At 32.2% G+C, this 16,271-nt stretch overlaps 2 protein-coding genes across 2 annotated transcripts; one reads left to right on the forward strand and one right to left on the reverse strand.

The window, feature by feature from the left end:
- Window positions 1-6,496: 6,496 nt before the first annotated feature.
- On the reverse strand, window positions 6,497-9,007 carry LOC147928938 (uncharacterized). The gene is made up of 10 exons (XM_087486327.1): window positions 8,861-9,007; window positions 8,487-8,646; window positions 8,286-8,382; window positions 8,082-8,206; window positions 7,917-8,001; window positions 7,696-7,825; window positions 7,544-7,611; window positions 7,191-7,317; window positions 6,895-7,101; window positions 6,497-6,796 (listed from the first exon to the last, which is right to left on the reverse strand). Exons 1-10 carry the CDS (start codon window positions 9,005-9,007, stop codon window positions 6,497-6,499), a joined length of 1,446 nt encoding a protein of 481 aa, XP_087342453.1.
- Window positions 9,008-14,438: 5,431 nt separating this feature from the next.
- On the forward strand, window positions 14,439-15,056 carry LOC109128857 (defensin-like protein 275). The gene is made up of 2 exons (XM_019235975.2): window positions 14,439-14,580; window positions 14,813-15,056. The coding sequence occupies exons 1-2, from the start codon at window positions 14,508-14,510 to the stop codon at window positions 14,986-14,988; spliced, it is 249 nt and encodes an 82-aa protein (XP_019091520.1). The 5' UTR covers window positions 14,439-14,507; the 3' UTR covers window positions 14,989-15,056.
- The last annotated feature ends 1,215 nt before the right edge of the window (window positions 15,057-16,271 follow it).

The raw sequence follows: 16,271 nt of genomic DNA on the forward strand, positions 1-16,271 counted from the left end.
TCTGTTTACAAGTTTGTTCTAAACAATCTTTTTAATCTCTCAAAACTCTCTTAAAGAAACCTCATGCTCTCTCTAAGTTCTTACCTCTTTTCTTTTCTTAAAGACTAAAACTTAGTAGCTAGGTTAATTTTCTCTTGTTTGTGCTAAAGCTTACAATCAGCCTTCGCACCCTATTTATAGAACTAGGTCTATGCCACACAATGGGCAAACTACCTATTCTAATCCTAATAGAAATTGGACAATTTCCTTTTTCTTTATGATTTAGGAAATTTTCCTCTTTCTTCATGTTTACATTCCTATTGTAAACATGAAGCTCTTTGGCCTTCTAGAAGCTTCTCAAGCCTTCTAATCTTGTGTAAGTCTTCAAGCTTTATAGACCCTTCTTTGATATTGCCGACATAGATAACTTGATACTATGTTCTTGTACTAGTGTTGTGTCCTTCTGATGTAGTTCATTCTGTCCTTCTGAAGTAGTTCATTCTCTTGTTCAAATATTGCATCCTCAATTTCCCCCTTTTTAACTTTGTGCTTCTCAAGCATAAGCATCTTGTTGTTGTGTTTTATCTTTTAGATTTAAAACAAACATTTTCGAATCTGATTCAAAGTCATAAAAGATAATCCCGTCCAAAATATAAACCAAAAACATCCAAACACAAGGAACAAATATGATCATCGAAAGTTGAAAGTTTCACAAAAAACATAACATAAAGCTCCCCCAGAATCTCAGCTCCTTTTCCTTCTCCCCCTGCTTGAGAACACAACAGTGAAAAAACATCTAAATCATCTTGGAAAGTGGATGATTCTGTATGAGCCTGTGTACTATTTCCGTAAGTCTCTGTAGAGCTTGTGCTGTATCAACCAATGCTTCATACGAGATCTCAACATTTTCTTGACCAATGTGTGGCACACGAATGCTACCCAACTGAATAATTTCAGAAGTAGAATAAGATCCCTCATCCGGTTGCTTGCTAACTGGAGGAACTGGTGTCGGCTCTTTACTTTCTGGAATCAGTTTATGCTTCACACCATATGCATACCCTTTTCTGACATCCTTAGTATAAAACTCAACATACACATCTTGCTCTTCATCTGACAATTCAAGCAGACCTTCTTGAACTCTAAGCATTTCAAAGATCGTTCTTGGAAAAATCACATAACATGTAGCTTCATTCCAACTTATGTTCATAATCTGATTATAAATCAGCTGCCGAAAATCAAACCGAATGCCCTTGATAATCTTGTATACTACTCGAGCTCGCTTATCGAAAGATGATCCATGTGTTTCAAGGGAACCCAATTATGTGCTGCCAACATCAATAGAGCTGCACTCTCTTCAGGTAGATCCCTAACTTTCAAATTAGCCCAAGTCGACTTGTCCCTGTCACTTAAAAACTCTGCAAGTTCATCCTTACTCAACTTATCTCTGCTGCATCAGCTTTCTTCTCAGCTTTAGTCAAAGGCGCAATACTAAAAGCTTGATTAATTGCCTTAGGAGAAAATTCATACCAATGTCCCCTCACAAACACTTGAACACCATCCTTTGCTTTTCCATTTGGCAAATTTGCATAAAATTCACAAATAACCTCTTTGACATCATCTAAAGCATCATGAACTGTAGCTCCAAGTCCTAACAACAATATCTTCCCAATGAACCCAAATTCATCCTTTTGAGACATATCAAATTGTCTCTCAGCCGTAAAATTCCTAGAAAAGAAATGAGAGTACCTTAATTTGGCTTCCTTGGAGACGAACACATTAGATTGAAACCCAAATTTAGCCCAAACATTCCTAGCACTTGGTTCTGTGGATCTTGGTCGTTTCGATTTCTTCTTGCTAGCGGAGGCAACTTCTCTCTGTTTCTTAATCCTCTGCTTCTTTGTGTGTCTCTCAATCTGCTCTTGTACAGAGATTTCCTCAATCTCAATCTCTGTATCAGACTCCGAAACAAGATCCTTCCCTTTTCTTTTGCTAACAAACTCCACCTCATCATCAATTGGATTTTCCCCTTGGAGATCATCTACCCCTTGATCTACTTGATTCTTCTCCGATTCTCCTTTAGATAAATCATCATCGCTGTCGAATCCATACGGCACAATCCTTGGTTGAACTTCTTCATCATCACTCAACTCATCAACCAACTGAGGTCGATTGACAACTCCATCACCTCGAGACATCTCCAACTTCCTTTCTCTACGCACCAACCCACTTCGAGTCGCCCCTACCATCTCTGGTTCGTTCCTCTTTCTTTTTCTCTTTTGTTTTTTTTTCTTCTTCGACACATATGAAGTGCCTCTTGACTTCCCCTTTTAAAAAAAAAATATCTCAACAAAAATATTCTCCTAAATATTGAGCAAATCCCCTTTTTTAACAAGCCCAAACCATAACCTCTGGTTTTCACAAACCACAACCGATCCTAATAAACCAAAAACCTTCTCAAGAACATTTAACCTGCACCAGATTCTTAAACCCTATCTTCTCTTGTACAAGTTCTTGAACCATCTTGTGATTGATTCACATCTCACAAACACCAATCGAATTTCTCAAGGGAGAGAATCGATTAAAATCAAGGGCTTTTGTGAAAATATCAGCTAATTGTTCCTTAGTATCAACATGCTCAATCAAAACTTGCTTTTTTCAACTAATTCTCTGATAAAGTGATGTATCACATCAATGTTCTTGGTTCTTGAGTGTTGAATTGGATTCTTAGAGATGTCAATTGCACTTCTATTGTCACAATACACTTGTAGCTCCCCTGAATCCATACCATAATCTGCTGACATCTGTTTCATCCATAGTAACTGAGTACAACAACTCCCCATTGCTATATATTCTGATTCAGTTGTAGACAAAGACACTGAATTTTGTTTCTTACTCAACCAGGCTATTAAATTGTTGCCTAGAAAGAAACAACCCCCACTAGTTCTCTTTTGATCTGTTACACTTCCTGCATAGTCTGCATCACAATAACCAAGTAAACCTTTGTTTGAACCCTTAGAATACCAATTTCCAAAATCAACAGTTCCTTTGACATACTTGATAATTCGCTTGACTGCTTCACGGTAAGACTGTTTAGGTTTTGACTGATACCTTGCACATATACCCACACTGTAACTCAAGTCTGGCCTACTAGCGGTAAGATATAGCAAACTCCCAATCATCCCTCTATATTGCTTGATATCTACATCTTTACTAGTGATGTTAAAATGGGTGCACCCTACCCTTTTAGATTCTGCCCCTTTAGACCCTGCCCATTTAATAACAAACTTGTTTAGACCCGTTAATTTAATAACCCGATTAGGCCCTGCCCATTATATAGATTGGTTTTATGGGTAGCCCGTTTAAACATGTTTACATCACATATTTTTTTAAAAATTGGTCATTAACCAAAAGAAAACCAAAAACTGTGATTTCTAAATTTCTAATTACACCACACCACGATGTAAGTAGTGGCCAAAGCCTCCCGCCGTAAACTAACTCACCTCCGCACAACGTCTCAATCTCCGACAGTAGTATTACGGTGCTATGTCCCAAACCTTAAGAATCAAAAGAGCGATAATGGATTAAGGGACAAAGAGCTTTGAAGGCAGATCCGCAGATTCAAGGAGACTTGGGGAGAGGCGGCGACGTTCAGAGGAGGAGGAGGCGACGTTCAGAGGAGGAGGCGGTGATTTTTAGAGGCAGATGCGGCGAGGGTCGGGTTAGAGGTGTTGTATTGAAGCCCTATGTTTAAAACGTCAACGTTTTGAAAAAAGAGTTTAGGAAGAAAAAATAAACGGGCTACCCGTTTAGTTGCAGTCAAACCCGTTAATCCCGTGGAGCTAAACGGTTCTACTCATATAGATCATGTAAATTTTATAATGTAAATAAATGGGTAACGGGCCTAAATTTTTGTACCGAACCCGTTTAGGCCCACGGGCGGATAACCCATTTTAACATCACTAATCCTTACCATCAACATCTCTTGATAGTTTCAATGAAGTACTCATAGGTATCATTGCTTGACATCTACATCCTTATCAATCTGGAACTTTTTAAGAAGTTGTCTAGCATAGGTACTTTGTGAAATAAAAATTTCTTGATCTGATTGTGTAATCTGCAATCTGAGAAAATACTTTAACTCTCCAACCAGACTCATCTCAAATTCTTTTATCATACAACTCACAAACCTACCCACCAACTCCTTTGAAGTACTTCCAAAGATAATGTCATCCACATAAATTTGAACCATCATGATATCATCATCTTGTTCCAAGATAAACAGAGTATTGTCCACACTTCCTCTTTTATAGTTTTGTTCCATAAGAAACCTAGTCAGCCTTTCATACCAAGCTCTTGGTGCTTGCTTCAAACCATAAAGAGCTTTCTTTAGTTTATATACATACTCAGGCCTAACTGGATCTTCAAAACCTTTGGGTTGTTCAACATATACTTCTTCTTGTAAAATCCCATTCAAGAAAGCACTCTTAACATCCATCTGAAAACTTTGAAGTTCAGAATGCAAGTCATTCCTAGAAACAGTCTTATTGACTCAAGCCTTGCTATTGGTACAAAGGTTTCTTCAAAATCTACCCCTTCAATCTGTGTATATCCTTGTGCAACCAATCTTGCTTTATTGCGAACCACAACACCACTCTCATCAATCTTGTTCTTGATAATCCACTTAGTACCAATGATACTAAGTGGATTTTCAAGTTCTTGTTCCCAAACATCATTACGCTCAAACTGTTCCAGTTCTTCTTCCATGGCTATAATCCAAAAATCATCTTGAACAACTTCTATATGATTCTTTGGTTCGATCATCGATACAAAACACTCATAGAAAAAGGTTTCTAGAGTTGTAAAGTAACTTGTCATCTTCTTAAAGTCAATCTGCACTCCTCGAGTCTTCATTTTCTCATTCAAGTCTCCAATGACATCAGATGCAGAATGATTCTTATGTACTTGTTGTACTTCTTCTGGTTTTGTAACAGGAATGTCCAACTCAGTACCTTCACTGTGTGCTTTAGTGATACTTACCTGTTCTGAATCGTTGTCTGAATCATCATCTCGTACAGCTACAGATTGATCATCAAAAACTACATTCACTGATTCCATGATTAAACTTGTACGTCTGTTGTAGACTCTAAATGTTGTACTACTCTCGGCATAACCCAATAACATGTACGTCATATGACCAAGTCGTTGATGCCAGTGATCTATACTCCCTTGAGCACTGTAGCATTTGATTGAATGTTTCTCCCACATGTAACAATTATTCCCAGATCTCACACCATATAACTTGACATTACCTGATTCATCCAATGCTTTGCAATCAACCTTTGTGAACAACACTGACAATCCTTCGTCACAAAGTTGACTAATACTTATTAGATTGGCATGCAATCCTTGAACTAGATAGACATTCACAAGTTGTGGAAGCTAAGTATCACGTGTTGTACATTTGCCTTGTATGAAACCATGACTTCCATCTCCAAATGTTACTGTACCTCCTTTCAATTTCTTAACATTTTGTAGATTACTCTTAGTTCCAGTCATGTGTCTTGAGCACCCACTATCAAAGAACCAAGGCTCCGAGTCTTCTTGTTCTTCAGTAATCATAGCCATATTGCATCTAAATCCTGATCCAGTAGCTACAATTGATCCTTATCCATCATCTCTCCCACATTTTGTTTGCATTGTTCACTCGACGGTGCTTTCCTCTTCTTCATACTATAAAACAGAGGGAAGAAGTTACTATATAGACCTATAGTGTATCGCAGATATCTCAAATACTCTACCTTTGTTATGACGCTTTTTGTTTTCGATCAAAATAACAAAATGTGAAAGGAATGATGACTTTCTAGTTTATATGATCTCCATCTAGTATCTATACAAACATATTAGATCCATATAATATAGGTTAATGTGGTTACTATCTTAACAACTTAACCGTAATTTTCTAAACACATGCTTGTTGCTAACTTAAAAATAGGAAGATTATTTGATTATTTGTAACAAATAAAGTTATAAGATTTAGATTTCTTAACAGAATTCGTTCGCGTAGCTGAGCTATATCTTGATGAAATCATAAGTATTGTGTTTTTACGGGGATGATCATTGTACATAAAGTTATGATGTACTTAGTCATATTTTTGATTTTCCACTGTAATTAACATTATGTTCTTCTTTAATATGACAACAATATGGGAAAATTGGTTGGAGATTTTGTTGAATATGCCGAGCTTAACAGGTTAGTGTATTGTCTAATGATTAAATATATGGCGGGAAAAGTGGTTTTTTATTGATATGATTTTGCCTTTTTAAACAAAATACAAATACTAAACAAATCACTACGTATATTATAGTAGAAGAGAATTCTACTAATGTTATCCATAGTAAATGTAGTGTATTGGAAAATAAAAATAAAAAACTAAAAGCCAACCCTAAATTAAGTCTAAAATCTGCCCGCTGTTTTATTAGGCCAACATCCTCCACTTGACACTTGATTTGTAGCGACTCAGTTCGCTGCATATTCTGATTCTTTGGTATCTCCATTGTCCACCTCATGAGGGAGATCCTCATTTGGTTTTCCACCTTCCCTTTTCACAATTTTCACTCCCTTCTGTTCCTCAATTTTCTCCAATTTGACTGCCTTCAGTTTCATCAGCTTCTCATCTTGTTTTTCAAACATGATTGACTTTCCCATGCTCTTCTTATTGATTGAGTTTCCTTCATCGTTTTCTCTAACCCTCTTTGATGATGGAGTAGAGAAATCAGAAGCAGATGTTTCACTGCTATTGGTAAGCATTAAAATCTCCTGTAATTTAAAATACACATATTTTATTAAACTTTTCACTTTATATTAAATTACTGAAAATTGACTATATCTATGTTTTAAAGACGATAAATAACTACCTGATCACCGGAAATGATTTGAGATGGGTTGCCTTGTCCCTCTGAATCATCAAGGTCATCATTCATCACCCCTTCTGTTCCTGGCCAAATCTTTCCAACTCGGTATGTTTCATTGCCACCATAAAGGTTGTCACTTTCAACTAACACCAGAAGCTGAAATGTCTTCCCAACCAAATTCTTCAGAGCAAGAGGTAGATTGGATGGATCCTATAGCTACATTTATTGGCCAAAGAAACGGAATATTAGCATCTCTATGACTAATTAGAAAAAAACTATAACTAACAAATGGTACTTACATCATCATCATAAACCCCATCAAGTAGGTCATGTGCAGTTTGTCCTACAATCTCAGTAGCTGAACCATCAAACAGCATACACTTCATCTCTCTTGTCTGATCTATGACACTCACATGTAACTTGAACCTATGAATGAGAAAGTTAGTCTGTGATTATGTGCAGTTCTGAAGTATTTGATTGTTTACGTGAGAAATGTACTTTGTTTCTGTTAAGTATAAAAACTACTTTGGTACGACTTGTGTGATGTTCAAATTGCACTTAGGACACCAGAAAGTTAGCTTTCTTGGTTTTGCCAGGAAAGAAGTCTCCTTCTTCTTGTTTCCTTCCATTTTTTTTGCTACATTTCTTATACCCCAGATAAAACCAACCCATATCCGTATCAATTGATGCGATTGTGCACATGACCTTACATTTCGAAACCTGGTGATTTGAAAAAGCGATATATAAAACTGAATATTCATAAATTTACACAACAATATATATCTAAATTCCTGATTTAGTTACCTCCATTTGACCCAGCAGTTGGTCGATTGTCTTTCTAGGATACTGATCAAAGAAGTCACCATTATGAGCCATTAGCTCCAATTGTGGCTTAGTTTGACTGATAGTCAGACTAAGACCATCGTTGGGCAGACTGGATTTAAAACAAAAACACAACGTATTAAATTCACCATATGACTTTAAGATCTACAATAGTGAAGTAGTAGGTCATGTTGCTAATTTACTTTGCCGTGAATTCAATCACCTCAGCATAATCCGGGTTGATGATGATGTCAGATACATCAAAATCATTGGTGATTTGATTTTCACCTATAGACATAACAATTAAACAGTTTAATTTTTTTTATGATTCCTAAAACTATGATTTAATAAGGTTGAATATGACTTACCTCTGAAAGTATGAATCTTTGCAAATCTGATCAAACAAACCACCAACTGACCAGCCGTGTCTTGGCATGCTTGGTAAACTTGATCAGCAAATTTGCCCCACATTGTGCACGGTAGACGGTCATTGCTACATCAACGATAACATAGTAAAAAATTAGGGATGGTTTTATTGACAGTAAAATAAGTGGGAAGGTCATTTCTTTTACCTTATGTTTCTGATTTCAAACTCCAGCTTTTTGGTGGGTTTGTTGTTTACCTCAATGGTATCCATTGGGCCAACATTCACCACTTGACCAAGAACATCTGAGAAATACATGTCATGTAAACACCCATTTAGTTGTTATTTATTTAGAAATAGCGCAGCTTAAATTTTAAATAAGAAAAAATTCATGCTTCCAAAAACTTACCAATCAAGTAGAAGGGATTAAGATCCCCAACAATGATGTTTTGAAAGTTGGGCAATGTGAGGTACATATCATCAGATATGGGCACACACGGGGTTAAATGAGTGTTGTTCACGAAGCCCATCTTAAACGGATGGTTGGTAACCCTGTACTGGCCTTTCACCTGGGTTAATCCAAAATTTTCAATGACCTTCCACTCACCTTTTGTAATTTGCCTCTCGAACTTACACACAAGTTGTTTCTTGATGGAAGCATGAATCTTGGAACCTGGTTATGGTGGTTGTAAACGAAAAAGAAGCAGTTAAAACATTGAATATAAGCTGTTTTCTATTTATTGAATAAATACTCGTAAAGATACTATGTTTATAACAACTAACCCTCCGGTCAGCTAACACCATCTCAAATGTTTCTCCAAACTGGGCAGTGTACTGCTTCCACGAATGTAGGACCTTAACCTGAACACGCCAAGTGCTTTTGTACGGCTTGAAATCAGCAAGGTAAGACATTGCCATTAGACCATTCATTTTGAGTAAACCGTTTGCTAAAAATGCTAAGATAGCTGTTTGCGTAATTGCTTGATGGTTTGTAGAAAGCTGCTAATGGGTTGTTTATATAGTAATTGTAGCAGCGAATATGTTAGGATATAGTCGCCGAGATTACAGTTTGATCTTATCATATCATCAAGAAAGGATAATTCGATTAAGAAGATCTACCACTGGTATATTCTATTAACGCTATGATTAAGAAAATCTACCACTGGTATATTATATTCAACTAAGATATTTTAGTTGTGTAGTTGCGGGATACTAAATTTCAAATCATGTTAATGTTGAAATGAGAATCTTCGTAGTTTAATCTAGTAAATTATTTTCTGATTGTATTCAGATTTTTCTGTTCAGGTTCTTGTTTACGTTTGAAGAATTCTATTTTGGTGGGATTTCGAAAATCTGCTATGGTATCATAGATGATCTTATTTCCGTAATGTATAGATAGAAAACATTTGGACTATGTTATTGTTGTACGACTATTCTGTTAAATATATGCAGTCTCATGTTTAATCATACGCTCATGTAAGATCCGTTATGTTATATATTATTTGTGGTGTTCATTAACATTATGATCATATCTACAAAAAATAAAATACTTTTGTCGTGTTAAATCATGTTAGTTTTTATTTGAAATTGTTATGCTATATATCACTTGTGGTGTTTAATAACATTCTGATCATGTCTACAAAATATAAAGTACTTTTGTCGTATGAGGTGATGTTAGCTTATTATCTTATATTAACTTTTGTAATTATAATTAACTGTTAGTAATTAGTAATTTGTAACCATATTATGATTTAATATAATATGTAATTTTTAATTACTATTAATTAGGGTAATCATTTTCTGGATATTATATTTTGGTATTATTATACAGTGGTATTTTGTGTAATATCTTATATAAAGTAGTATTATTTATTTAAAAGTTATTTAAATAAGTATATAAAAATAATAAAATAAATTATTAAAAAAAAATTATCAAAAAAAATTCAGTAGTCAAAAATTCATATATCACGTGACCGTATCACATAAGCTCAAGGCCCAAGAGCAAATAATTGGCAACGAGGGTAGTCAAAAAGAATAGCACATGATCCCACTTAATAAAATATCGACGACGATGTAAATGTGAAAGCTCGAGATAAACATTATACAATAAAGTATGTTAAGTATTAGGTCATATAAATATCTCTTGAAATCGAGACCATAACTGAACCCTAAAGACTTATCTTCACTAGCTAGCTAGGAGCCGCCATGAAAAAAGCTTGGAAACTTATTGCTATTGTGCTATTAACTCTTGTTATTTCAGCTTTCTCGGGTCGACCCGTTCCCGAATCTACAACAGCACTAACCGGGTCATCATCTTCTCGAGTATTTCGGAATCACCCCAAAATGAATCCGTTCGATCAAATAGATCCTAGTCTCCGGAAGATTCCACGTAGTGGCGCAAATCCTACTCAGAACAAGTAGCGAAGACTGGTTATGAGGTTTTACAAATATTTACACGTATGTCTATATTAACAGTAATACTATACATATATGCTTTGATAGATTTTTGGACGAGAGTGACGATCGAATAAGAGATTGAGAGAGATCTCTATACATCTTTACTTTTTTTTTTTTTTTTAGGTCTATTAATTCTTTTTTTATTATTATTGCCCCTAGTAATCTTGTTATTTATAATTTTGAATGTGTTGACAATCAAGAGTACACGTCGTCTTGAACCCAAAAAAAAAAGAGTACACGTCGTCGTGGAACGTATGAAGGAAATCTTTCAACTTACTATCATATTGTTTGTTATCATTATATCGAACTCAAAACATGTATCTCAACAGTCAACACTGAAATAAAAGAGAGGCTTATAGTACTAAATAGCATCTGAATATTGTTGACTTTTGTTCTTTACATGAGGAAGAAAAACTATGATATTGTTGTTTTGAGTTCATAAAGAATTAGAAGGTGAAAATAGACGTAAAACGTAACAGAGAGGATTTTAGTAAGAGCATGCATGCGTCATGCTTAAACATAGAACACTATGAGCATGTGTATTGCTGATTTCTCAAAAAGTCTCATGAAGTAAATAATAAAAAAAATTAACAAAAAGAAAAGTAAATAATAAAAATTAATAAAAAAGATGAGAGAAAATGAGATACTTTTCTTAATGTTTTTCAAATGAGAAACTTTGAGAGCTGTTTGAGAATCTCATTTACCATGTGTCCTTCACAATTATACAAATATTTTAGTTGTTAATTAAAAAAATATAAATAATTAAAATGATTAAAATCTTATATTCCTTCTGTTTCAAAATATAAGATGTTTTAAAGAAGTTTTATGTTTAATAGAGGATGTTTTCAATTTTCTATGTAACTTTTAGATTATTTTAGTATTTTGTATTATGCATTATTGTTTCTGATTGATTTAACATGTTAAAAGTAAAGACTTATTAATCTGCGTGCTTTAGTTAAAATATCCTATATTTTGAAACGGAGGGAGTATAATAAAATAGAGTATCTTCTAAAACTTTCTTTGCACAGCTTGACATGTGGCTATTGTAGAGCTGATACCTGTCCAAAAAACTTATCCAACCAAAAATCCAATAAAACACATTTAATCATATAAATGTAACTCACACTTTATAAAACAAAAAGTTATATTTCTAATTAAACCATAACTAAGATATTTTTATTCGTTTAGTTGGAAATATAACTTTTTATATTTAAAGTGTGAGTTACATATATATGATTAAATGTGTTTTATAGGATTTTTTGTTGAATAAGTTTTTTGGACAGGTATCAGCTCTACAATAGCCACATGTCAAGCTGTGAAAAAAAGTTTTAGAAGACACTCTACTTTATTCTATAAGATAAAGTGTGAGTTACATGTATATGAATAAATGTATTTTGAATCTTGACACAAAATAAAATAAAAAAATAAATAAAAAATAAAAAATAAATAAATGTATTTTATTGCATTTTTTGTTAAATAAGTTTTTTGGACATGTGTCAGCTCTAATGTCAAGTTGTGGAAGAAAGTTTTAGAAGACACTCTACTTTATTATATAAGATTATATGATTTGAAGTGTTTTATTTATGGTTTAACTGGAAATTATTTTTTCGGTTTTACATTTAAGTGTGAGTTAAATTTATATGATCGAATGTCTTTTATTTGTGATTTAATTGGAAATAATTTCTTCAGTTTTATATTAAATGTATATGACAAAATATGTTTTATTTATGGTTTAATTGGAAATATTTCTTTGTTTTATATTAAAATTTGATTTTAATGTATATGATTAAATGTCTTATTTATGGTTTCTTTTTTGAACAAATGTATTTTTTATGGTTTAATTGGAAATAAATTTATATATATATGTATTAGATTATGACTTACGGTATACCGCGGGCAAGTTTTTATATATTTTTGTTAATGTATTATTTTAATACTAATTTTGTTAATTTTAGTGATTATAGTATATAATCCGCAGTATACGCACAACAATTTTTGTTTAATACAATCTTAATTAAATCAATTTAATAACATATTTTATATTGATATTGTTAAAATAGTAAAATGAGGATTTAGCCCGTATTGAAGTATCATATTAATGATATTTTAATTCTTTAGTATTATCAATTCAATCCTGACATGTCATATACCTGTTAGGTAATATAATTCGTTTGTGTTATTTTAAAAAATTAATATGTTTGAATATTCATAATTTTAGTTTTTATTAAGTTTAGAAATATCTTATTATATAAAATTTGATGTCAAAATTACTCATTAACAAGATCGTGACATTTGCTACTTGTATCGATAAGATGTTGACATGTGCCAATTCTAAGTTTACTAAAACATTAAATAAAAACTAAAAATTAAAAAGTAAAAGTTCTAAACCTACTGTAAAAAGGAAATCTACTAACTATCAATATTTATTCTTTCTTTTAAAAAATATTTTAATTTAATTATATTTTAGTATCTTTATATTTTAGTTATATTATTTAGTTAATTTTTTTAGTTTATATTTTATATATCTAAATTATCTAAGACTCATATATTATCTTGCTTATAATTTTCTATTTTTATTTTTATTATGTCAAATTAACTATTTTTCAATTTCTCAAATTTTTTTGGGTTATTCATAAACTCATTGCAATGTTGATATATATATTTTTTTATCCACAATATTTTTTGAGTAAAAAATTTTAAAGAAACATTTTAGTGGTTATATAATCTGTCATAAACAAATCTTACTGTTGAAAAGGAACTACGTCAAATTAAAAGTAAATGAACAAAAATTGGTTTAATTTTTTCACAAAATAATTTTATAGGTGCTGATAAAGAGCAAACTTTAACAATAAAATATTTTTGAATGTAAGAACATATTTTTAGTGGTAAAACATACAGTAAAATTTTACGTGGATTCTAATAAAATGACGTTTTGACGGGTTAACATGTGAAACATGAATAAGTTGCGGAACGTTTTTGGAATTTGACAATATTGGTCATTGGTTGACTAGCTACTCATCTACTTGGTCCTGAGTTTGGCCTCCCGTAATAATATTCATAATGATTAATGTTTGCAAAAAAATTTGGTGGCTGATAATATAGCGTTAGATTATTGTAATAATTGTAATAATAATTTTAAAATATAAAAATATAAATTAGTGTATTAAAATAAAAACTTATCTCTAACTAAGGATATTTATATATTTATTTCAGGAAAATATATTTCATTTACACATAAAATATTAATATATTATTTTAAATTTTTATTTTATTAGATATTTTTAAAACCCGTGCATCGAACGGGTCCTAATCTAGTCAGTTATAAATTATAAACTTCTTAAAATTTTATAATTTACTATTTACGGTAAATTTACTATATATATATATATATGTTAAACACACACTTTTTATATTAATTGAGTAATATATGTTCATTTAAAAAAAAATCAAATCACAATATATGCAGAAAATATTTATTTTTATTAACTTTATGTATTATATGATTATGATGATTGACTACATTTAATTTTTAAAATTAAAAAAATGATAGGAGAATAAAATTTTAAATCTGGAATAAATTTTTTAAATATCTATATTAATTGTAGAACATTATATGTACGAATATTTAAAATATTTAATTGTGTTTGGTTATAAGGATAGAAGAGAAAGTCAACTAAACTTATTTGGATATGAAGATAAGCATTTAATAATATTTAATGGTAAATGTTTCCAAAAACATATTTTTAAGCAAAAACTGCTGTAATAGATTTAAAGTGTAAGTTACATTTATTGGTTTTTTTATTGAATAAGTTTTTTGGAAAGGTATCAACTCTACAATAGCCATATGTCAAACTACAAAATAAACTTTTAGAAGATACTATAAGATAGGCATATCCTTTTCAATGATAGCCTCACCCCCAACAAAAAAATACAAAACATAACCTGATTGTTAAAATAAGTTCTAACTACATAAATGGCTTTCTCAAAGTTTCAACTTGGAACCTTTCTCATCATAAATTCTCTCCTCGTTACTTGCCAGTCAAAGAGTAAATAGATTTTCTTCTCTTGGTTTGTTTTTTGGTTCTGTTGTAAAATTCTTTTCTCAGTTTTAGTTATTTATACTTTTCTTCTTTGACTTTAATCTTTCTCTGTATCCATTTTCAAGAAATTTGCATTATAACACCCACATAGAGATATACAGTGTTTTGTAAAACAATACATACCTTCTCACGGAAAATATAGTAAACTAATATTACTGATTTTTTTGACGATTAACAGTATTGAATACAAAACAAATCGGACATGAAGAGTGTGTTTACAGAGGTCAATGCCAATTCAGCAGAGAATGTAAGAGTCGATGTGGACCGCCTGAATTCTCACATGAAACTATTGGTTTATGCATGCTCAATTATCATGACAACAAATATCGTTGTTGTTGTACTTCAAATAACTAAAACGAGTTATAAGTTTGTTTAAATATTAATATGGGAAAATTGGAAATAAAGTTTGTTCATTTATACTTTTTTTTAATTGTCAATTATGACAAAAATACCCCTACTAATAGATATAGTGAAGTTTTAAAGAGTTTAGATAAAAATAAACTAGAAAACTCATGCTAGTAAACAAATGTGAATAATTTTTTAAAAAAAAAAAATTGTTTTGGTGTCAAAAATCAGTTTTTTATATTGATGATTTATGATCTAAAATATTCAGAAAACATTTTCTACGATTTTTCAAGTTCTGAACCATTTAGATTATTCAATCTACAATTTGTACATGTTCTACAAATTTTAGAAGGAAAATTTGTTCTAAAAACTTCAAAATACTGAATTTTGTATGTTCTATAAAATTAAGAATATGTATCTGAAAAAAGAAAAAATATGATTTGGTTGTGTATTACGTTCAAATGAATAGTTGGCAACTAAGTAAAGACAAAGAGGATGCATGAAAATAATAGATGGCAAAGGAGATGAAGCAATTTTGATGCAAAGTGGCAAAAACCAGCGAGGTTATATCGAACCGAACCTGGTAAACAAACGAAGAAGTTAGACAAAGTATGGAGGATGACCAAGGAGCTCGAAAATAGAGACAAACGAGGAAGAAGAAAAAGTCGTTGGTAGACACCAAGATCATGTGATAAAGTCCAATGATGAAACCAATCAAGGACATGGAGGTTACAATATAAGAAGATGGAGACCAAGTAGCCGGAAGAGAAAATTTTATCAAAGAAGGACGTAGAAGCTAAAGGAGCCGAAGAAGTTAAAGTTATATGGAGTACGAAGTTAAAAGAACCAGAAAAATTAAAGTTATATGGAGTATTAAGCTAAAGAAGTTGGAGAAGTTAAAGTTATATGGAATACGAAACCAATGAGTCGGAGAACGCAAAATTTCACGTGATGAATGTACGAAAAAAGAAGTCGGAGTAAACCAGATTACACGACAAAGACAAGGAGTCTAGAACAAGCCGAACGATGAGGAGGATCAAGACAAAGAGTTTAAGGGAGTAGACAAGTCGCGGTACACCAAGAGAGCAATCTTAGTACCCGAAGAAACTAGAAACATATGGAGAACCAAGCGGATGATGGAGATGAAGAAGCTTTCCAATAGCGCGAGAGGACCAAGTGTATGACGGAGTAGATCAAAGTCTCGGGAGATGGTAAAAGACCATTAACGGTGTCAAGAGTAATGAAGTTGGTAACAAGTCAAGAAAACTCATAAAAACCAAGAGAAGGAGAAG

The sequence above is a fragment of the Camelina sativa genome, chromosome 14 (assembly GCF_030686135.1).
Source record: "Camelina sativa cultivar CO46 ecotype springtype chromosome 14, ASM3068613v1".
Taxonomy (NCBI): domain Eukaryota; kingdom Viridiplantae; phylum Streptophyta; class Magnoliopsida; order Brassicales; family Brassicaceae; genus Camelina; species Camelina sativa.

Coding starts and splice junctions, on each gene's coding strand:
- LOC147928938 (XM_087486327.1), bottom strand. CDS start 9,007: ATGAATGGTCTAATGGCAATGTCTTACCTTGCTGATTTCAAGCCGTAC. Junction 8,207..8,285: donor TTTGAAATCAGAAACATAAG/GTAAAAGAAATG, acceptor TCGTTGATGTAG/CAATGACCGTCTACCGTGCA. Junction 7,318..7,543: donor ATGGGTTGGTTTTATCTGGG/GTATAAGAAATG, acceptor TCTCATTCATAG/GTTCAAGTTACATGTGAGTG.
- LOC109128857 (XM_019235975.2), top strand. CDS start 14,508: ATGGCTTTCTCAAAGTTTCAACTTGGAACCTTTCTCATCATAAATTCT. Junction 14,581..14,812: donor CGTTACTTGCCAGTCAAAGA/GTAAATAGATTT, acceptor GACGATTAACAG/TATTGAATACAAAACAAATC.